At 38.3% G+C, this 25390-nt stretch overlaps 1 protein-coding gene across 3 annotated transcripts in view; it reads right to left on the bottom strand.

Annotated features, from left to right (window-relative positions):
• LOC123506607 (zwei Ig domain protein zig-8-like) overlaps positions 1–25390 on the bottom strand; it is a 251098-nt gene that overhangs the window by 29688 nt on the left and 196020 nt on the right. For all 3 annotated transcript variants that reach the window (XM_045258853.1, XM_045258852.1, XM_045258854.1), the window contains 2 exons: positions 23915–24075; positions 1640–1850 (listed from right to left, as the gene is read on the bottom strand). In XM_045258853.1, the coding sequence (XP_045114788.1) occupies positions 1640–1850; positions 23915–24075 (372 nt within the window). The remainder of the gene's footprint in view (positions 1–1639; positions 1851–23914; positions 24076–25390) is intronic.

Here is a 25390-nt window from a genome sequence, read left to right as displayed (position 1 = left end):
CGGACAGGAGGTAATAGGCGCTAACTTCGGGAACTCGATGCCGCAGATGGGATTCGAAATAGGTCGCGGAGAACGCCCCGCACACTCACGAACAATCATGCCAGGCCGTTCCTAGACCCTACGGAGAATTTTTCTTTGAAATAACTGTGGAAACTCGGTGTCGTTGGGAGAATTTGACCAGGTCACGGAGAACACTAAGCACTCAGCAACCACTCTGCTAGATCGTCCCAAACCCAACAGGGACATGTTTTAAATTGCAGTCACCTTCTCTCTCTCTCTCTCTCTCTCTCTCTCTCTCTCTCTCTCTCTCTCTCTCTCTCTCTCTCTCTCTCTCTCTCTCTCTCTCTCTCTCTCTCTCTCTCTCTCTCTCTCTCTCTCTCTCTCTCTCTCTCTCTCATACAAATTCGTCCCCCGTTATCTGGTTTCGAGTTGAAATTTATTCCGCTTACGGCCAGGTTCCTTGTAACTATGGCAACGTGGCAAGTCTTGTATGTGTATGCTTTTTTTGCCGGTCTCTCATCTATTTCCACCCTTCCAAATTAGCGGAGGAGAGAGGAGGGGTATTAGAGCGAGGGATATCAGGGGCCGGTCCTGTACTGCTACGGTTGGAATTAGCCTTTCCAGCAACTCCTCTTTTATGTGTGTGTTAATCCCTCTTGCACTAATTCCCGTTTATATTCCGTAATGAAACTTGTTGTGTTGGTTCACTGGAGACTAAATAGCGGTGTAAAAATGGGAGACTGTGTGCGAGGTATTTGTTAACCCATCCTGCTGTATTGCCACCCTTGTTTTTTCTTGATTTTTTGTCCGGCAGTGGAGCTTGATGTGTTTTGGTTCAGTGTTGACAAAATGGTTAAGGAAATGGGTCACTGTTGAGGAAGGTTTGCTACGCCTTCATGCACTGTTACGTCTGTGTGTTTGAAGGTTCTCTCTATGCGTTACTGAAGTAGAGAATGAATGGAGGTTCGCATGACAGGTGACTCCATGGAAGTAAGTTAAGATGAATGTCGAAGTCTTCTCTCCTCACTTCGCTAAAGGTCGACGCCAAAGAGGTGAATGTTGTTGCCGACCTTGTTGTTGCTTTGATGCCGAAACTCCAGTGGCTGAATGAGAGACAGAGACCTCTATAGTCTGGCCAGATTAAAGCCGTGAAGTAAGTATTGACGCGTCCCTTCCAGCGGCTCGCAGTCTAACTAATTCCTCTTTAGATGGTTCGGTATAAGACATGTAAAGCAGGAAACTGTTAGGAAAAGGCCAAAATATCCAGTCGAGAAGGTACCCAAAGACTATTTTCAGGATGTGGTGGGGAGAGGTAGATGTTTTGGTCACCTAAAAACAGACAGACAAACATTAAATGCGCTATAGAGCGTTAAAAGACTAAAAACTGTACTTTGAAACACTACCTCCTCTCATTACTAGTATTCTCAAAGGCTACGTAGATGAATAGCCGGCCTCTCATAGCTAATATCCCCATTGAAAGTTAGGAATGCTTATCAAACACTGAGTAGAAGCATGAAAACACCCTTGAAAGCCTGACTGACTTCCACCAAAACCTGCCGAAAGTAATCGAAAAAAGGCGGAGAAACGCGTGAGAACAAGAACTTGGGTACGAAGGAAATTTCAAGCTGCAAGAACTCACCAACTACGCTGAGGTTGAAGGCGCGTGAGATCTTGGGCTCCGTGGATACCTGGCACTCATAGATCCCGGAGTCCCTCTTCTGCGGACTGGTGATCTTGAGGACCCAGTCAGGGGATCCTTCAGAGTGCAAGGGTGTGAAGCGTTGGTCGGAAGTGTAGGAGAAGAGCCCTACTGTGAGAACATGCGCGTCCCTCTTCCTCAGCCACGTCACCTGTGCAAGGGAGAGAACATGAGTGAGTGAAAGGGGAATGCGTCTCTTCACAGCACCTAAGGGAGGGAGAGACACAGATGGAGGAACTATTTGTCTCTCTCAGTGTACCTAAGTGAGATTAACGTGGAGAAGGAAGTTTACTCTCAACGTCACCTGCGAGAGAGAAAGAGAGAGAGAGAGAGAGAGAGAGAGAGAGAGAGAGAGAGAGAGAGAGAGAGAGAGAGAGAGAGAGAGAGATTTCTCGTTGCTGTTTAGTTAAGAAGGATAATGGGACAAGTTTTATATAACCGTCCACTGAAAAAAGATAAGTAATGGAAAAAAATATAGAACGGAAATATTTCGCCGTTTATTGCACAAACTATAAAGGAAGAAGCGTCAGGCATTTAAATTTTTCACCGAATTCTTTGAACTTGAGGTGCGATATGAGATGAAGTTTGAGAACCGTAAGAGAGAGAAAGAAAGGGTAATTGGGGAGAATGAAAACCTGTTGTAGTCGCGCAGGGGAAAGGCGAGAAGTGGAAGGACTAATTAGAGGAAGAATGTCGGCATGAGTTTGAATGGAAGGAAGGAATGAAAGTGTGAAATCAGGATGAAATATAAAGGAACGTTTTACGAATACGGGAAAGTGTCGGTATATACTAAAAAAAGAATAAAAAAAAAGTTAAACCTAACGAAGAAGAAAGAAATTAAAGTGTTAGATGAATAAAACAAGAACATAATGTTACAGGGACAGGGTAGCGAGAATATAGTAAAGAAAGAACGCAAAGGATATCGTTGAAAGCCAGGTGTACAGGAGACAGTTCTTGTATAAAACATATTTACTTATTGTATAGAATAGGTGAAGCGGAGTTGTGATGGTGATGAAACAGAATATAGCAGAACTTAATTTCCCTAACGTCTCTACAACTGAAGAAGATAATCGTGAAAACGTTAGAGAGAATTAAGTTTAGATAATGCCTGTGTCATCACCACCAGATATTCCTACGTATATATATATATATATATATATATATATATATATATATATATATATATATATATATATATATATATATATATATATATATATATATATATATATATATATATATATATATATATATATATATATATATATATATATATATATATATATATATATATATATATATATATATATATATATATATATATATATATATATATATATATATATATATATATATATATATATATATATATATATATATATATATATATATATATATATATATATATATATATATATATATATATATATATATATATATATATATATATATATATATATATATATATATATATATATATATATATATATATATATATATATATATATATATATATATATATATATATATATATATATATATATATATATATATATATATATATATATATATATATATATATATATATATATATATATATATATATATATATATATATATATATATATATATATATATATATATATATATATATATATATATATATATATATATATATATATATATATATATATATATATATATATATATATATATATATATATATATATATATATATATATATATATATATATATATATATATATATATATATATATATATATATATATATATATATATATATATATATATATATATATATATATATATATATATATATATATATATATATATATATATATATATATATATATATATATATATATATATATATATATATATATATATATATATATATATATATATATATATATATATATATATATATATATATATATATATATATATATATATATATATATATATATATATATATATATATATATATATATATATATATATATATATATATATATATATATATATATATATATATATATATATATATATATATATATATATATATATATATATATATATATATATATATATATATATATATATATATATATATATATATATATATATATATATATATATATATATATATATATATATATATATATATATATATATATATATATATATATATATATATATATATATATATATATATATATATATATATATATATATATATATATATATATATATATATATATATATATATATATATATATATATATATATATATATATATATATATATATATATATATATATATATATATATATATATATATATATATATATATATATATATATATATATATATATATATATATATATATATATATATATATATATATATATATATATATATATATATATATATATATATATATATATATATATATATATATATATATATATATATATATATATATATATATATATATATATATATATATATATATATATATATATATATATATATATATATATATATATATATATATATATATATATATATATATATATATATATATATATATATATATATATATATATATATATATATATATATATATATATATATATATATATATATATATATATATATATATATATATATATATATATATATATATATATATATATATATATATATATATATATATATATATATGTATATATATATATATATATATATATATATGTATATATATATATATATATATATATATATATATATATATATATATATATATATATATATATATATATATATATATATATATATATATATATATATATATATATATATATATATATATATATATATATATATGTGTATGTATATATATATATATATATATATATATATATATATATATATATATATATATATATATATATATATATGTATATATATATATATATATATATATATATATATATATATATATATATATATATATATATATATATATATATATATATATATATATATATATATATATATATATATATATATATATATATATATATATATATATATATATATATATATATATATATATATATATATATATATATATATATATATATATATATATATATATATATATATATATATATATATATATATATATATATATATATATATATATATATATATATATATATATATATATATATATATATATATATATATATATATATATATATATATATATATATATATATATATATATATATATATATATATATATATATATATATATATATATATATATATTCACTCCATAATATATCCGCTCTGACTCGACACAAACGTAATTACAGAGGCTATTCCAATCATCTACCTACCTATTTACCAGCAACTTATCATATCCTGATTAACAACCCAAGGGATATTATTTATGTCACCCATCATGTTAGAAATACCTCTATAACATATCTGTATTAATGAAATAAGAGAGAACGTGCTTGGACGAAAATCTGAACGAAATATTAAATAGAAAAAGGGAAACAAGGAATGATACTAAGAAAGCAGAAAAAAATAAAGTTGGTCGATTGAAAGTGTAGCGGAGATGAAATATGAGCGAACATACGACGAAGGTAAGAAAAAGACATGGATATAATGGGAATGAAGGAAAAGGAAGAGATGATCTGTGTGGAGAAAATAAATATATGAACCCTCATCTCATAATCCTGCCTTGCCCTCTGAGGAATTACGGAGGTGGAGGAAATAATAAGCCAAGAAAATTTATGTAAATTGACGAAGGTTAATTAGGAAGATAGAATAAGAAAAAAAAAAAAAGATGACAGAGAAAGGAAAAGAGAGAATTGTGTTGGAAATATTGATATGAAATTATGCCGCACAATAATTTAATAGAAATATTGAAGAATTCCTGGTTCATTATTGTCATTTTCCCAAGTTCTCTCTTGAAGTTATTATTTCTTGTAGATTTAATAGATTCACGAAAATGTCACGCTTGAATTAATTCATTTAGTACTGGGATGCATGTTATCTTGAGTTTTGGGTGTGATGAGACGATTTTATTGACATTGGAAAAGATCTGTGGAGGTAAGAAAATTAATGGCTAGAGTCTTCACTATTTAAGTTTCTGAAGCTGTACAAAAGCACCAAATAGTAAGCAGAATGAACATGAAAACTCGTCATGGTATTGAAGGGGTTAATAGGGGTTAATAAGGGTTAATAGGGGTTAATAGAGGTTAATAGGAGTTAATAGGGGTTATAGGCATTTTTCCGTGATATATTATTCTCCTCTGCCTTTACCCTTGAATCCCTTAACCTGTACAAAACTGTAGAAAAGCAATCTACAGAGAATGATTAACGGAATTAATTAGAAAAAAAAGTAATTGCATAAAGAATATGAGAAAAGAAAGGATGATGGCTTGAGGAAAAAATAAAAATGTCGACTTTTGACATAATCCTGAAGACAAAAAAACACTAATCCGGATAATTAATGCCAAGGATTCTTCAACGTAATATACTGTACGAAATCCAGGATGATTATGAACAGCCTCAGGGGATTAGAGAACAGTTTACTGCACCGTGGGATTACACGTAAACAAGATTTTTTTCTACGCCACAAGTCAACAGACGGTGATAATAAGGTTACTGATCCTGTAATGGCGTGCTTCAGTCGGTACCAGGCGGGGGAACACAGGGCGCAATGACTTAATGGAGTGATGATTAAGAAAAATGTAGGCCCAAGTTTTTATATATCTTCCCACCACTCTCATTTTTTTCCCCCGAGGATGGCGGCGTCCAGGGAAGTGGAAATAGTGTTTGGGCGATGCGTCAGGCGTAATGAAATGTTGTTATCCTTTATTGACGGGACCACGAGAGTTCTTCTTGTTTTGTTATGAGTTTTCTTTTTTGTTATTACTTAGGCCTTGTATTACGTTCTGCTACTACTGATGCTTTTTATTTTCTGCCACTGCTCTTTCATCCAATAACAGTACTTTCGTTATCTTCTGTTGCCACTTTCTACTACTACTATTACTGTTGCTGCTGCCGCCACAAAAACAACAACAACAACAACAAAAACTGCTGCTGCTGCTGCTGTTGCTGTTGCTATACAAGTTACTCAGATCACGTGAAAATTTTTCTATAGCAATTAAGTATGTTGTATTATATATCCTTGTTACGTAACGGGTTCACAAAATGAGAGAAGAAAAATGTTTACGTGTTTTTGTATGTTGTGCAATAGAGAGAGAAAAATCAGGTTGATATTGGCAATATAACTTCTACCTTTAAATTCACATTGGGTATTGGAGAGGGGAGGAACGATCGCCACCGTAACATTCACTGGCGTTTCTCTTTAACTTGAGTATATTATATATTTCTTCCCCTATAACCACATCCAGCCTCGTTCGACCTTACTGCAGCCAGCTTACCTTTCCTCCCCTCCCATCCCGCTGCGAGCCTTCCCTCCTGCACCTATTCTGTCCAAGCCTGCAGCTGCCCCGCTCCATCAGACCCCTCTCAGCCCCGTCCATTCCAGACTATGTTATTAGATATCCCCTCTTTTTCAGCCCCACTTCACTGTTCTCACACACAGCGCCTCCGTTTCTCCCCTCCGCCTTTCCATTTCTCCATCTTCCTCTACCACGATACCGGCCAGCCATTTGCCTCCCTCCTCGTTCCGCCCTGCTACCATCACCACTACCATCAACACACCATCACCACCACCGCCGCCACAGCTGCATCTCTGTGTCTATGTATCTCCTGCCTGGCCGCGCTCCATTTAGCCGATATATTGCCTACATCTACACAAGGAGGAGGATGAGGAGGAGTGGAGGAGGAGGACGAGGAGGAGGAGAAGAGCATGAACGGTGACGGCGGAGTGTGCAGGTGTAGTGTGAGCCTTTCGCAAAAGAGGCATGTGGATGGGCGAACGTGGGTGTAGCATGTTGAAAGGTGGAGGCGAAATAATACAGGTGCGCACAGGTCTCATGTCTCTCCTTCACACCTGCAGTTCAGAGGGGCCAGAGGATGCTGTGCCCTTCTTCAACACACCTTTCCCTTGTCCCCTCTCGAACAAGAAGGTAAAGTAAACAAAGGAAGGCCAGGGACTTAGTGGGCAAATTTTCGGTTCCCTTTTTTTCTCCGTTGGTAAAAGTATGTACCAAGACGGCGATCCTTTCCTCTCGCGTCTCTTAAATGTCTCCTCTTTTATTTAGATGGAAAAAAAGGAAGGCGCGGCAGTGTGTTATGTGCATGTACGTAGCGGGCTGGCGCGTGTCTCCTGTGGAATGGAGTTTGCAGACGGAACATGGAGTTGGTCAGACCGGCGGGAGCGAGTGTATTGTCACTGGAATGTGGAGAGAAGATATGTGGATGGAATTTGCGGCGGGGAATGGAATGTGACAATGTTGGTGCTCTGCCTGTGTGATTGCACCGCATTTGAGAAAACCAAAACCAACATACACCACACGATATATATGAATTGAATGAGGAATATTTTAGCGGTTATTTTCACTCGTGTGCGGTTCGCCGGGCACTTTGTATCTATAATCGCTACCTGGGTTGACTTTTATGACTATTGACACTCTTCGGTTATCATAATGGGTGGTGCAAATTGACGCCCCGCACTCCGTCACCCTCGCCACAAAGAGCAAGGCGTGTGGGAAAAAAAAATCATAAGGTATGCGAGATGTTTGCTGTTATGCCTCGATACAGTTACAACCAGTGCCTCCAGTCTCACGTGGAAATACGGCGACATGTAGGATCGTTATGCATGTAAATACTGTGACAACAACTAAATCTTTCATTGCATCACTAGCAGGACCGAAGCGTGAATAGACCAATGGTTAATGCGAATCACTCATAAAAAAAAAAAAAAAAAAAAAAAAAAAGTAAATAAATAGATATAATAATTGCGTGTCTCAGGTCTATTTTTCATCAGTTCCTTAGTTTCATGCCTCGTCTCCTTCCCATTCAACAGTCCTTCTTTAGTGTACCATCAGCTATCTACATCCCTTCTTTCTTCCCATCCACCAATCCAGTTTCTATATATTCCCAGCCGTTCCCTCCTCTCTCTTCTCCAGTCCTCTAATCCCTATCCCTCCATGGTGGCTTTTCTGTTTGTTTTCTTCATTTTTCCTTGTTTCATTACTCTGTCTTTTCAATTCCCTTTCTATTCATTCCTCTTTTCGTCAGATATTATGTGATTGCGTGTCTCTGCTCTATTTTTTTTTTATCAGTTCCTTAGTTCCATGCCTCGTCTCCCTCTTCCAATTCATCAATCCTTTAGCTTACCCTCAGCTGTCTACAGCCCTTCTTTCATCCCCTCCGCCTATCCCTTTTCCATTCATTCCCAGCCGTTCCCTCCTCTCTCTTCTCCTCCCGCCCTCCAATCCCTTTCCCTCCCTGACACCCTTTCTTGTATACATGTCCTTCACTTTTTCCTTCCTTCATTATTCCATCCCTTCAACTCTCTTCCTAGTCATTCCTCTTTCCGTCACTCCCTCTGCTTCCCTCCGTGCCACAAAAAGACGGGCCGTCCTCACTCATCCTTGTAATTTCCTGGAAGCGAATGAAGGCCTTGCAGAGCTTCCTCGGCGATGAGACTTTGCTGCTAAAATTCACCCAAGGACGCAGGAAAGAAAAGGGAAAAAAATTATATCGTGTAATGAAGGCGGTTGGCCGAGTGGTTTCTGATGAGGTGAGATGGTGGTTTGGTATCATTATCTTCCAAAAAAATGTTGTTTAGTCTGGAATAGTTTAGAATTTTGTTTTTTCTCCATAGATGTTTCCTCTCCTTCCTGGAATTGTTGGTTGGTGCAAAGGCTAAGTCTCAAAAGGAGGAAGATATGAGGCTTAACGGCAATTTGTGTGAAACCTGGCACACACACACACACACACACGCACACGCACACACACACACACACACACACACACACACACACACACACACACACACACACACACACACACACACACACACACACACACACACACACACACACACACACACACACACACACACACAGATGTGCCATTATTACGCATGAGCACGGTTCCCCATGTCAATGCTTTACCTGGGAGGCCTCTAATTAAGACATTTGGCAGGTAAGATCCACTTTCTCTCAATTCATGTCACGTTCTAACCAAAATTTCCTTCGTTTCGTGTAAGAACTTCAAATACGATGCAGAAAAATCAATAAATCAATAAACAGAAAGAAAAAAAAAGAAAAACAATTCAATCACGAAACTTTGGAAATGCAATAACGTTTCAAGCTGAACATTCTCTTGTACCCATCAATGATCATGAGAAACAATACACACAGGAAACGTAAATTGAAAACCCAAGGACGCGCGCGCACACACACACACACACACACACACACACACACACACACACACACACACACACACACACACACACACACACACACACACACACACACACAGAGCACATATATCTAACCTCAAGGCCTGGAAAGGAGGACAGCGAGGGATTACTTTGAAGGTGGCTATCAATTTAAAGGAAATATCAACAGAGAAGCTATCCAGCCTCGTCTCAAAGTTGTTCCTGAGGAGTGGCGTCATTATTAACATTCCAGTGGCTACATAGATGCTGATTAGTCAATACACATCATGCTTGCACGTATTACTTAATTGGCAAAGGCAAATGTATGTTACTGCCTCGTTATTGGCCCGAGAGATACGTAGCTTTGATTTACTTAGATCAGGGGTTCTCAACCTGGGGTACGCGTATCCCCAGGGGTACTTGATAGGAATTTTAGGGGTACGTGGCAGCTTTCTCAAAATACTTCAGCTTTGAATAACTGCAAATTTGTTTATAGTATACAATGTGGCCTACATGTGCTAAGCTGGATGTGTCCTTCACTAGAACCAGGATACGTTAACAACGTTAACAAGGAAACTCTTGGAGTTATATCACTTGAGAGGAAGCTCTCTTGGATTGCAGTTGCCACACAACCTTGCAAACCTATAATATTTGTTCCGATTTATTATTTTATATGTTATTTACACGCACAGTGACTTATTTATCACTATCACTAGTTACAAGTTGCAACTAGCTGCAAGCAACACTAGTTCACTGCCATAATGATCGAAAATTGTCTGATATAGTTCCTTTTTGGTAAATGTATTGAATGTAAGTCACATATAGTGTCTCCCTGTGAGGTACCAGTTCCTATCGACACTACCTCATAGAAACATACTAATATCAATTAAAAATTGTGTCTGCTCCACATATATATCACAAATTAAACTTAATAAACTAAGTCAATAAACCATGCATTTATTCTTACCCTTCCTGACGCTGCATTGTGGGAAAGGGGTACGTGATCAATACTGAAAGACTTCGAGGGGTACATAAGATTAAAAAGGTTGAGAACCCCTGACTTAGATTCACTCTCAGTCAGTGTCAGTAGAGGTAGATATTTAATCCCTTCAGTATACTGATACGTATTTTTACCACGATTTTTGGGGTATGATTAGACGAATGTATTTGCATTTGGAAGGATCTATAGAGGTTAAAAGATTAATGGGCAGAGTCTTTGCTATTTTAATCCCAACATAAGTTTCTGAAGCTGCATAAAATCACCAAGTATTGATCAGAATAAACATGAAAATGCGTCCTGGTACTAAAGGGGTTAACCCATTTTATTTCTACATTCGTCTCTCGTAAACCATCCACGTATTCAAGAAACTATATTAAGAAAATAAATCCTTTTGAAACTTATACTTGATGGAAAGATTGTTGACCATGAAAGACATTAAGAGATGTGTCTATTCTATATATTAAATTCAGAGCTATAGAGTTCACCAGCCCTTCACTTGCATTTAAATCCTGCTAATGAAAGCGTGCAATGTTCTTTATTCACCGTCCATATTCTTTTCCATGCGTGGCTATTTTCGTGAACTTTCTGACTAAGCTATATATGTTTTCCTTCCTCCTTCTCTATTTTTTGTCGTGTGTCTTTTTGATCAAAATATTTCTCTGACGTCAGAAGGCTGTGGGAGAGGATACTAACAAAAGGGAAATATTGGAGATATGAAAATAGAGAGAGAGAGAGAGAGAGAGAGAGAGAGAGAGAGAGAGAGAGAGAGAGAGAGAGAGAGAGAGAGACACCATAAACAATCTCTCTCTCTCTCTCTCTCTCTCTCTCTCCTGTACCTTTCCTTATCAGACCCCATTACGCTCTTGTCCCTTCCCTTCTTCCTGGCCAACGTCAATTTTCTGCCGTTAACAGTGAAAAACGGTATTAGCATCAGTACTCTTAATCAAGTGGTGAGCGAAGGGGATGAGGCGCCGAGGTGAGGTGCGGGCGGAGGCGTTAATTAATTGGAAAGGTAAGAGCTTGAGGTGACGGGGCTTGGCTTGTTTATATACGTAATTACCTGGGTTAACGAGGAGACAGGTGTACTTACGGCACGCGTGTAAATGCTTACTAATTCAACTTAAGGTTCACTGGAATGAACGCGTAGTGAAATGTGTGACCGTTTGTGTACGTATTGAAAATGTAAATATGGTGTGTGTGTGTGTGTGTGTGTGTGGCCCGGCACGGTGATTGTCCACTTGGCTGAATGGAAATATGTTTTTGTCTTATGGATATGGTGAGTTTGGACTGTAAGGGCGAAGGGAGGCAAAATGAGAAAGGGAAAGGGAGAGAGAGAGAGAGGGAGAGAGAGGGAAGATAAAGTGGGATAATGGAGGTAATGTGTGAAGGTGGAGGAGAGATAAATGGTGCGTAAATGGTATGGTAAGTAAAGCAAACATGGAGGGGGGCAGGGAAGGATTGGAGGAGGGAGGGGTGGGTGGAAGAAAGGAGGAAGAATAATTGGAGGGAAGGTGGATAAAATTTGCAGCCATGAGAGGGTTGAATAGTACGAAAATTGGTTGAATATTAAAACCAACAGCGAAGGAAGGAAAGAAGGAAGGAAGGAAGGAAGGAAGAAAGAAGGGAATGATGCAGGGAAAAGACAACAGCGGAGGAAAAGATTGGAAGGAAGGAAGAATATGAATGATAAAAGAAAATGAGATATGGAGATGACGGGAAATTTAAAAGAAGGGAAGATAAGAAGGTTTTATCAAGATTTTTTCACAATACACTCGCTTCTCCCTGCCTTCCTTCCTTCCCTTCCTTCACGCATCCATCCCTCCTCCCTTCTTTGGATAGGTGACGGCGCCGATATTAACTGCCTTCGTTTCATGGCGGGAAAACATACACGAGATTTTGTAAACGTGACGCCAAAGGAAGATGAACGCTGAGAATCTTGAGTCTTCTTCTTCTTCCTCTTTATCTTCTTATCGTCACGTGTAATGAATTAGGACGTGATGCAAAAATGTGTTTAGATAATGCATGTTGTGGTTACATTAAGAATCCCCGTTCAATCATGTGCTGGGCTGCCTTGAGAGAGAGAGAGAGAGAGAGAGAGAGAGAGAGAGAGAGAGAGAGAGAGAGAGAGAGAGAGAGAGAATTTTAGTATGTTTTGAAATTATATATGCAAAGTCTCATGTGAAAGAAAAATTCCGAGGGATTAATGACATTTGAATAAGAGGTTTGAGAATGTAATTTCCATTTTCAGGATTTACATGAATACTCTTGGAAATGTGAAGGAGAAATGTTATGCGTGCTGGGTTTTCGTTTCCCTAATTTACATTTTTCTTGTCCAGAATTCAAAGGAAAAAAAAGGAAAATATTTGCTGCAAATGAAAGTTTAGCTGATACTTATGCTTTTACCCGGGTTAATAATTCGATGTGTGAGTTTATAAAATATTCGTGCAGAGAGAAAGAGAGAGAGAGAGAGAGAGAGAGAGAGAGAGAGAGAGAGAGAGAGAGAGAGAGAGAGAGAGAGAGATTGTCCCTTTAATTTGTTTCAGCTAATTTTATTATATTTATTTTGCATTTATTTATTAATCTATTTTTATTTGAATTGTTCATATGTATTCAATATTAATTTGTATTTGTATTGACTGTATTGTCCTTTACTATTTTTCTCATTTTTGAGAGAGAGAGAGAGAGAGAGAGAGAGAGAGAGAGAGAGAGAGAGAGAGAGAGAGAGAGAGAGAGAGAGAAATGAGGAAATAGTAGTCTTCCAGTAATCAAATAACGAAGCAAGCCTACAAATCACACCCATTTCCCCTCAGATAACCATAAATTTCACACCATGATCTGCAAACCTTTCACAACCTTTACCTGTCCATCTCTGACACAAACAGCAAACAAAGCCCAGCACACACAAACACACACACACACACACACACACACACACACACACACACACACACACACACACACACACACACACACACACACACATTCACAGCCACCATAAACACGCTGATCCGATTACAGCCACCGGATCCTGAGTCTAAATATCTACCGACAGTCTGCCGCCGTCGCTCCCGTCACGCAACAGAGTAACTCACTACCTGGCGGCGAAAGGTGTGCGACTGTGCGTGGGGTTGATAGCGAGAAAACTGTGAGCCTAGGAGATGTACAGGTGCTAAGGGGAGCTGGTAATTCCATCGTAGGAAGAAAAAATGAGGGAATAAAAGTCATAAAAGTACGGGCGGCAAAGGAAGGGACTAGTGGAGAGTGGAAAAAGGAATGAACGTGAAGTATGGTGTGATACAGCCATGAGAGGAACAATGAATGAATAGCAGTAGTGTGAAGGACGGAATGTGAAGAAAATGTAGGCTGTGAAAGTGAATGGAAGGGAAGAGAGAAAGAATAACAGAAAGAATAACGTATGATGAATAAAAGAAAAAAAAATAAGAGAAGCAGTGGATAGATAATTCTTGACTAAATTGTGGAGTGTAGAAAAATAGTAAGAAATATACATGTGTAGAAATGAAACCTACAGAATAGAGTCCCAAGAAAGTAAAGAAGTAGAAACGAGAAGGAAAGTAAAAGGAAACGGAGAGAGAAATGGAAGTGAGAAAGACATAAGAGGAGAACTAGAGGAACACAGTAGTGAATGAAAAAAAAAAAAATTGAGAGGTAGAGACACGAGAAGAATGACAGAGACAGAAGAAGGAAGGAATGGGGAGGAGTGGGAGAAGTTAGCGGAAGTATGTGCATTTCAAAGTGGCAAAGACAAAATTACCAAGGGAAACTTAAACCCACAAGTTAGCGAGGAGAGAGAAAAAGTAAAGAAAAGATGGAAGCGGAGTCGTGCAGTGGGACTAGAGGCAAAGGAAAAGCGAAAAAACGCAGGCAGGCGGAAAGCATAAGAAGTGAGAAAAGAATATATATTATGGCTTTAAAAAGGACGGGGGAAAGTGACCGGGTGAAAAAAAAAAAAGAGGCGGATGGGAGGAGTAAAGAAGGGAGAAGGGAGGGATGGTGATAGTTATGCTAATAGGCGGAAAGATAGCCTATGGAACGTCAAGATGAAAGGAAAAAAACGAGAAATTCATGAGGAAGAGAGCGAAATCAGGAGAAAATGATAAACGAGGAAGAGGAAAAAAAAAAATGAAAGCGAAAAATGTGACAAAGGCAAGTCAATTCTCCTTGGCTTCCAGGAAACTTTACCTTTTTTTTTCAGGAATTATGAGCTCTTGCGAGGATTGGCGACGAATCATGATAAATGTGGTCCTAATCTCGAGAAATATATCACTCTGCTCTTCGGAATTAAACCTATTGCTTTTCCCTGTGCCATGGCGAGAGTTTGTGGGTAATTACGTGAACAGCTTTATAAATGTGGTATTGTATTGGTTGGTGTGTTTTGCTCGACGTTTTGCCAAAGGAGGAAGGAAAAATAGACTTACCGCAGAGGACGAAAAATGGTAGCCAATGATCAGTAGACAAAGACTGAAAGAGAAAGACAGACAAACCTGCCAGTCTCATCCTTCTCGTCTTTATCATCATTTCCGTCCCATAAACATTTCAAATCCTCTATCACTAATTCCTCTCCTATGCTTTTGATCCTCTTGTCTTCTGAGAGAGTGTCCGCCTCTTGCTCCCTCTTCCAGCGCAGACTTTTCACCTAGGCGCGATAATTAAGCCTTTTCACCTCGCCTCCCACTCACCTTCCTCCCGCGTCCTGCTCGAGAAGAAAATGCATCACGGATTTTAAGTTTTCATCATCTTTCTTGTCGTCGTCGTCCTGATGATAAGATTGTACCTGGACTTCTTCTTCAGCTCATTAGCACCCCCGCTCCTCCTCCTCCTCCTCCTCCTCCTCCTCCTCCTCCTCCTCCTCCTCCTCCTCCTCCTCCTCCTCCTGTTCCGTCTCCGCCTCTTTTCTCTCCTTTCCCCTCGATTTTTTTTCCCCAGCCCTCCTTTCTTTCTCTCCTTCCTCAGTGTCTCTTTCATTATTCATGTGTGTGTGTGTGTGTGTGTGTGTGTGTGTGTGTGTGTGTGTGTGTGTGTGTGTGTGTGTGTGTGTGTGTGTGTGTGTGTGTATGTATGTGTGTGTGTAAAATAATAATAATAATAATAATATACGGTTTATTAGTTTGGCAATGTAAAAAATTACACTGAAAATGTACAGGGTTGGGGGGACATTAACACAATGTGTGTGTATGTGTGTGTGTGTGTGTGTGTGTGTGTGTGTGTGTGTGTGTGTGTGTGTGTGTGTGTGTGTGTGTGTGTGTGTGTGTTGAGACTTTAACGCACTCTGTAGTTTTTGGTTTCCTTATTCTATTGCCACACTAGCTTGAGTTAGGCCACACGCATTACCTTAGAGAGAGAGAGAGAGAGAGAGAGAGAGAGAGAGAGAGAGAGAGAGAGAGAGAGAGAGAGAGAAACCCGCATTAGTTTGACTCGGAAAATTTTACCGGGAAAGAAAAACCTGGAGACACTTGACCTTAGAAAAAAATGAAATACGATTAAAAAAAAAAACTAAGAGAAAACACGGACTTTTAAGAAAACAGACTTGGAGGCGCTGGTGGTGTTCTCAGGACGCATGCATAATGAGTTACTAATATTAAAACTTACCCTGCCCTTCCGATGAGTTTCCGAGAGTGTGAAATAAACCATTTTTTTCCCCACGAATAGGGATGATAATTGCATGCACCTAATATTCGAATAGTTTTGGCTCAGGTGGTTTCGTTGAGTGAGGGAAAAGGGCGGGAAAGAGGCTAAAGTTAAGGAAAAGTAGGGATGCAAAAGAGAGAGTGAAAGGAAAGATAGAAGAGAGAATGAAGGGAGACCTGGAGGGAAGTTAGATAGCAGTGAAAGAAGAGATTGAAGAAAAAACTGGAAGGAAAAAAATATAAAGAAAATTAAAGAATCTAAGAAATAAAATAGGAATGATAGAAAAGTGAGAGGGACGAATAAATAGGAAAATAGCAAGAAAGAATAAAAGAGAGGAAGGAAAGAAGTTGGAAAGGATAGATGGAACGAGAGAAAAATGGAAGAAAGCAATAAACGAGAGGAACAAAGTAGGAAATAAAGGAAGGTGGCGGCGACGAATGGAGAGAGAGAGAGAGAGAGAGAGAGAGAGAGAGAGAGAGAGAGAGAGAGAGAGAGAGAGAGAGAGAGAGAGCAGGAATGAATGGAAATGAAAAGAAATGAAGGAAAAAAGGTGGAAAAATGAATGAAGAGAAGAGTAAGAAACGTAAACAAGAAGCAGAAAGAAAAAAAAAGAGGGCCGAAATAAGAGTTATGAATGAAGAAAGTAAACAAATAAACAAGATGAAGCGTGGAAGGAAATAAAGAAAAACAAGAGGAACAAATGAGAGAAATAGAGTAAGGAGAAGAGGAAATGTAAGGGGGAACAGAAGCAGGGGGGAGAGTGATGGAGAGAGGGAAAGGACAGAAATGAATAAAAGAAGGAAAGGAGGAAGAGAGGAAAGAAAATTTAGAGGGTGAAAGAAATGAAAAAAAAAAAAAAAGTTGGGTAAGGAAAGGCAGCGTTTAGGGAAAATCGAAAGGGAGGCAAGAGGGAAATATTCAATTGAAAATCATTCTTTCCTAAAATATTCTGAATTAAACTCAGTCATTACAATAACTGGAATGGCGCCCAATTAACTCGTTTTATAGTTTACCAATGGCCTGTGCTATATTTTATGGGTTATTCTATCTCTCTCTCTCTCTCTCTCTCTCTCTCTCTCTCTCTCTCTCTCTCTCTCTCTCTCAATGGAATCCTTATTTCCTCTACCAGCCAGTAATTAGGATTTCCCCCAACCCTCATTTTCTACATTAAAATACTTGGGGCCTTTGTTTCCCTCCCTCACTTAAAACGTAATTTTGCACAGGAAAAGTTCATGTAGGATATTACGCGCCTCTGAAATTCCAGCACTGCCTCTCCTCTCACAAAGAAAAAGAACATCACCATTTAGATCCCTGAAATTTTCTTCCCATTTACACCCTCACATTTCCATTACGTGTGCGTTGAGACTCTTGTTGTTTTAGTGGTGTTATTTTCACGTGAGGTAAGAATGATAAATAAATGAATAAATAGATCAAGAAATATAAACTCTTACATGGTCCTGCAACGTCTTTCCTTTATCATCATTGGTTAGAATATTAACTTAACACCTATAAAGTCGTATAATCTTCACACACTTCATACGTTCTCATTTGTTTTTTTCTTATTTTGTGATGAAAAAGTTAAATATGTCACCATGTACACACTATCTGCCTTACACACACTCATTCTTTTGTTTGCTACATGAGGAGAATGGACGCTTATCCTTCTTTTTGGACATAATCTGCTTCATAAGATCTTATTTTTCTTGTCATGGAAAGTTAGGATAGACATTTATATATGCACACTGTCTATCTCACACGACCTCATTCTTTGCTTGTTGTAGAAGAATGTACACTCATGCAACCTGCTTGTACATCGTCCGCTTCGTTCACCCTAATTTGTTACACTAATAGGAGGGAAATTAAGTGCTACATCCTTATTTTACACTATTCGCCTCACGCACTCTCATCTTTTAAGTTACAAGAGAGAGCTTGACTCTTATATCCTCATTATGTATTTTTTGCTCATAACTTCTCACTCTGTTGTAGTCATAGTAGAGAAATTCAGTCATACACTCTTACTGAACACACCACCTACCCAATACACTCTCATTTCTCAATTTTTTAAAAAGGCATATTGCCTAAAGTTCTCATTGAGTACCGTCTACCTCGCGCGCAAACACACACACACACACACACACACACACACACACACACACACACACACACACACACACACACACACACACACACACACACACACACACACACACACACACACACACACACACACACACACACACACACGCACACACACACTCACGCACACACACTCACGCACACACACACACACACACACACACACACACACACACACACACACACACACACACACACACACACACACACACACACACACACACACCGCGTAGTGTAGTGGTTAGCACGCTCGACTCACACTCGAGAGGGTCCGGGTTCGAGTCCCGGAGGCGGCGAGGCAAATGGGCAAGCCTCTTAATGTGTGGCCCCTGTTCACCTAGCAGTAAATAGGTACGGGATGTAACTCGAGGGGTTGTGGCCTCGCTGTCCCGGTGTGTGTTGTGTGTTGTGGTCTCAGTCCAACCCGAAGATCGGTCTATGAGCTCTGAGCTCGCTCCGTAATGTGGAAGACTGGCTGGGTGACCAGGGGGCGACCGAGGTGAATTACACACACACACACACACACACACACACACACACACACACACACACACACACACACACACACACACACCGCGTAGTGTAGTGGTTAGCACGCTCGACTCACAATCAATAGGGCCGGATTCGAGTCCCGGAAGCGGCGAGGCAAATGGGCAAATCTCTTAATGTGTAGGCCCTGTTCACCTAGCAGTAAATAGGTACGGGATGTAACTCGAGGGGCTGTGGCCTCGCTTTCCCGGTGTGTGTTGTGTTATGTGGTCTCAGTCCTACCCGAAGATCAGTCTATGAGCTCTGAGCTCGCTTCGTAATGGGGAAGACTGGCTGGGTGACCAGAAGGCGACCGAGGTGAAGTACACACACACACACACACACACACACACACACACACACACACACACACACACACACACACACAAACATTTCTGAAGTTAAAGGAAGCAAGAGAACTAATACATATACTCGTATATACACCGTTGGTCCAACACTAACTTCTGCTCTTGGAGACAAAACTAACCTATTATATTCACCTCTACATCCACCTTTACACTCACGAGTACACCTAAAGGTTCTCAAGGGACTTGATACGTCTTGCTATAACTTCCTTGAGGGACATCATTGCACACTAAAGAGTCATTTCCTCTTGTATTGGTGAGCCGGGTTCTCCTGATGGCCCTGCACCCGCTCTCTTCCCCAAGGCATTGTGACTCGGGAATGAGCTTAAATGAGCAGCGCAAACTGAGAAAGAAGCAATTCTTAGAGCTGGCTGAGTAGGTATTTCTGTCTCTATATTTGTGTCGGTCTGTTTCCATTTGTCTGCCTGTTTGTTTGTCTTCTTTGAATATATATTTTTGTCTGATATCTAATGGCGCTTGTGTGTGCAGATTCTCTCTCTCTCTCTCTCTCTCTCTCTCTCTCTCTCTCTCTCTCTCTCTCGCTCTCGCTGTCGTGAAAAGATAGTGAAGAAGGAAGAGCAGTTTTCTTAAAGGTCTCTTGTCTTTCTCCTTCATCATTGTTCTCATTTCTTGGGATTGAGTGAGTGAGCCCCGACGAGCGTGGCAGTGCGATACTTCTTCAATTTGTTTCATTATGCTTATATTCTTCGGGATACCAGGTTAAGTTGAAGCGGCGATGGTGTGTCCTCGATATTTTATGTTGTGCTGTTGAGATATCAAGTGTTTTTAGTTTTCATGGATTGATACCGAATTCCTTTGCTGTCTCGTGTACATATAAAGGTACTGAAACACACACACACACACACACACACACACACACACACACACACACACACACACACACACACACACACACACACACACACACACACACACACACACACACACACACACACACACACATCTTTATTAATCCCTCACCTTGACCTACTTTGTTCCCTTCCTCCTCCAGCTCCTCTTCCTTCAGCTACAGACCTTCTAGTTCACCTGTGTCGTGGCATTCTGTGAGTTTCCTACATCCATCAGAGACTAAGGTTGCATTAGGCTTTTGTTGTGCCCATAATGTTCTCGCTGTAGGGCACGAGTTACGAGTGGTGTACGAGAGTCACTGTTCTTGTCTTCTTTTATATGACTAATGAAGGAGCGGTGTGATGCGAGGGTGTAATGGACTGCGCTGAGGATACCGTCGGGGACTGACTGAGGGGGCGAACGTGAAGGTCATTAGAGAGGGTTCTGGGTGCAGGTAATGTGGCTGGAATATCTGGTTGAAGTAAAGAAAGGTTGGTTGGTACGTACGTGTGTGTTTGTGTAGGAGGAGAGAAAGGCAGGGCAGAAAGGGAAAATGATTGTGAAAGATAGATGTGATAAAAGACGAAATTGAGAGAGGGTGGGAATATGTTCAAAGTCAGTTTCGTTTGTGTGGATTCGAGAGATGAGTGAATGAAAATAAAACCAAATTGAGGCATAGGATGAAAATATGCTCAGTGTTGCTTTCCTCTCGTGTACATAGAAAGGGAAAAACAAAAGTGAGCGAATGGGGGAAATGAAGGAAGGGTTTTTATTTATATTTTTTTCCCGAGTGTCTTTTTTTTACTATTTATCTCAGTGAACCTTTTTGTTGAAGCGTTTTTGTTGCCATTGGCTCAGTTTCCCCCTCTTACATAAAAATAAAAAAAAATAGTTTCTTTTTATTTGCATCTATCAGTCTTTCTGTATCCCTTTGTATATTTATGTAATATGCATATACTGTATCTAACTATTCATATATATTTCCATTTTTATATCTGTCCATATCCAAACCAGTCTTATTTGTCTGTCTAGCTACATCTGAATACCTAAACACCTACCAGTCTGTTTGTGTGCATGCAGGTTTGTAAATATTTATCTGTTCCATCCATTTATCTATATATCTATTCGTCCACCTTTATCTATTTATCTAGCCATCTATCTGGACCATCTATCTCTATATATCTATGTAGGTAACGAACTGTCTGTCTACCTACCTATTTATCTATCGACCTGCCTATCAACCATGCATCCTTAATCTCCCTATCTATTTACAACATGATTATATGGCATTATAATCACGGACCTCTGTCGCGTAAATGAAAGTTGTCAAACGCAAAAGTAATCACACAACGGGGGTTTCAAAGAGCGCAAAATGTCCACCACTATCACTTCTGCATAAAAGCGTCCCATGAATTCCATACGTTCCCTGCCCTAAACATACGGTATGGCCGCAATTAGTAACTTATATCCACCCGCCATGATAAAGTACTAACTCGTGAAAATGAAAAATATGCTTAAAAAAAAAAAAGTTGAGCTGTGGCATGCATATTCATATTCCGTTTGGATGCATAGACTAGACCCCGAAAACACACACACACACACACACACACACACACACACACACACACACACACACACACACACACACACACACACACACACACACACACACACACACACACACACACAAGATCTACGCACAAGGGATGGATAGAACTTTCATTTTTGTAAGAGGAACAATCGGCCAAGGGCAACAAAATATGTGTTACAATAAAAGGCCAACTGAGATGCCGGCCTCTATAAAAGCGAAAAGGAAATGGGGCTTCATGGCTGGTATAGGAGAATGGAGCAAAACTCTTAATTCTCTCGGGAGATGATAAACCGAACTCACACAATTACATATTCGTGCATCCATTAGTGTTGGCTTCAATCTTTGCTGGAAAATTATGTTGAAGATCTGGTCTCGATTCCTAGATAACAAATACACACGTAACACCAGAGAGGCGAGGCCGGTGTACTGAATGACTTATTATGTATTATTCTGTACGAGTGTGGAGGAAATTATGAGACTGAAATTGTGGAGGTTTTGAGATGAAATGTTTGATTGTAAATTTCTTGTGAAACTCGAGCTACAAAGAGAGTGTGTAAATATGATATCGTGGAGGATAGAAAATGGTGACTGATTCAAAGAAATAGACTAGTATGGCCATCTTATATCAAAGACAGAGAGCGTTAAGAATGAACTAAAATAAAAAAGAAAAACTGATATCAAATATACCGAGCTCGCTCATGAAGTATTAAAAAAATTGTGGCGTGAAAGAAAGAGAGGAGATTAGATCATGACTTTTAAATTGATCAAAGGATTCCATCGCGTCAAGGGAGGATACTTTATAGTGTGTGATGATGTATGAGGAGACGTGATTATGAACGTAGAGAGGTCTATTGAAAGGATGAAAAGAAATAGAGCTTCTTTAATAGGTATACTGACATTTGGTCTGGTGCGGAGGTATAGAAACTAATAACGAAAGAAATGACACCCACAAGTTTAGAACCTGAATGTGGAAAGACAGAAAGAGACCATCTTGGTGTGAGTATTGGCTGGAACTCCGTATGTCACAGCTGACTGAATACATCTAGAATAGTTACACACACACACACACACACACACACACACACACACACACACACACACACACACACACACACACACACACACACACACACACACACACAAAGCAACGTGAAATGTCGGACGATAGGACTTCGCGTCACCTGCTGGGCTGCTTCATCTGTGAGAGGAAGGATGAGAGAGAGAGAGAGAGAGAGAGAGAGAGAGAGTGTGTGTGTGTGTGTGTGTGTGTGTGTGTGTGTGTGTGTGTGCTGGAAAGCGAGGAGGAGAGGAGAGAGGGAGACCAGTGAATATGCATTGCAGTCCAGAGGGAGCAGCTGAGGTGTTGAAGGAAACACGCTGAATGCCCATCAAACCTGTTCACACACATGCTAACCTGCCGTGCGCGTAACGCAGAAATGCACTCGTGCACACTAATTGGACTTCCTCATTGCTAATTAACCCGTGAAAGGAAGGACATTCAAAAGACAAAGGTAATGGCAATACCTGTACCTTGCCTGCACACCTGATCCACTCCTCACTCCTGCTTTCTGCTGCATCCAAACTTACTTGTATAACTTAACTCGCCCGTCCCCAGAGGAAGCGTGAATCTCCAGTGAAGCATCACAAAAGCACAATACATGCTCCACAGAAGCACCACAGAGGCACCTACCGCTCTGTTTCCCAAGTGGTTGACGCGGCAGTGCAGGTAGGCGGCGCGGCCCGTGGAGGTGATGACGACCGTGGTGGTGTTAGTGTCAAAGGCAGGGCGCAGTAGAGGATTGTCCCAGATCTGTTCCGGGCGTGAAGGCGGCTGCTCCCTCGACAGTCCACCTGCAGAGGGAGACAAAGCAAGTTATAGACAGATAGATAGATAGATAAATAGATAGATAGATAGAATGGAGTTAAAATGTGTTTTGCTTGGGTAGCGTTGAATAGACAGATAATCAACAAAAAGGGTTAGGAAGAGAAGGGAGAGGTTTACTGGGTGTTGGGGGAGGCTGGTCAAACAGATAACTGAATGGGAGAATTAAAAGTTCTGCTTGGATTACCTGGAATAGACTGTAAGCTGATAGGGATGAATGGATAAGAAATTTCCAGTGTTAAACGAGAGACTGGCCAGAAAGTGAATAGTGAAAGTGAAAGTGAATAGAGAAATTGAGTTTTGTTTGGATTGCCTTGAATAGACGGGGAGTTGATAGGATGAATGAAGGGTTAGGATGAAGAGGTATTATCTTGTAGTATAATCGTTTTAGCTGATGATGATAATGTTGACAGGCTAAGATAAAAGAAAAAGGATGTGTTTCAAGACATTTGTCCCTATAATTTGGCTAAATCTATTGGCACTGTAAGGAGACTGGCAACTGAGTGGGTTTTTTTTCTTTATATTTTTGTTGCCCTTGACCAGTCCTCCTCTCTTATATAAAAAAGAAAGAAAATTTAAAACAGTGGAAAGTGATATTGGAACTACACATTCCAAACGAATTACTGATACTGACAAACCTAATTTATTCTGCTGTGCGAAATAAAAAAAAAAAAAAAAAATAGAAACGTTCGTGCGTTTTACTGAAAGTTACAATGACATGAGTTGAAAATTGAAGACTGAAAATAACTTGGAAAATTAATTACAGTCTCGATGATACTAGGGAAACTGTGAGTCAAGAATGAGAGAAGGAGAAACACAAAAAAAAAATACATGAGGCAGGTGAATACAGCCGTCTTGTCTTATGAGTAGAGGTGAAGAGCACGGCCTAAAAATAATCCCTTTGTCTCAGTATAATGACCCTCTCCCTCTCCCTCTCGCTCTTCCTCTGTCTGTCTGTCTGTTTGTCTCCGTGTCTGTGTTTGTCTGTCTGTCTGTCTCTCTCTCTCTCTCTGTTTCTCTCTCTGTCTCTCTCTCTCTCTCTCTCTCTCTCTCTCTCTCTCTCTCTCTCTCTCTCTCTCTCTCTCTCTCTCTCTCTCTCTCTCTCTCTCTCTCTCACAGAAACACACACACACACACACACACACACACACACACACACATATGTAAATAATCTTTCTCCTTCCATGTACTTTTCTTTCCCTTAAAACAAAAACGCAAAGTACGCGAATTAAAAGGACGAAACTTAAAGAAATCTGGAAAGTTTGCAAATGGATCCAACTTGTG

This window comes from Portunus trituberculatus, chromosome 20 (genome assembly GCF_017591435.1).
Source record: "Portunus trituberculatus isolate SZX2019 chromosome 20, ASM1759143v1, whole genome shotgun sequence".
NCBI classification, from domain to species: domain Eukaryota; kingdom Metazoa; phylum Arthropoda; class Malacostraca; order Decapoda; family Portunidae; genus Portunus; species Portunus trituberculatus.
This window is presented reverse-complemented; position numbering and strand designations above follow the sequence as displayed.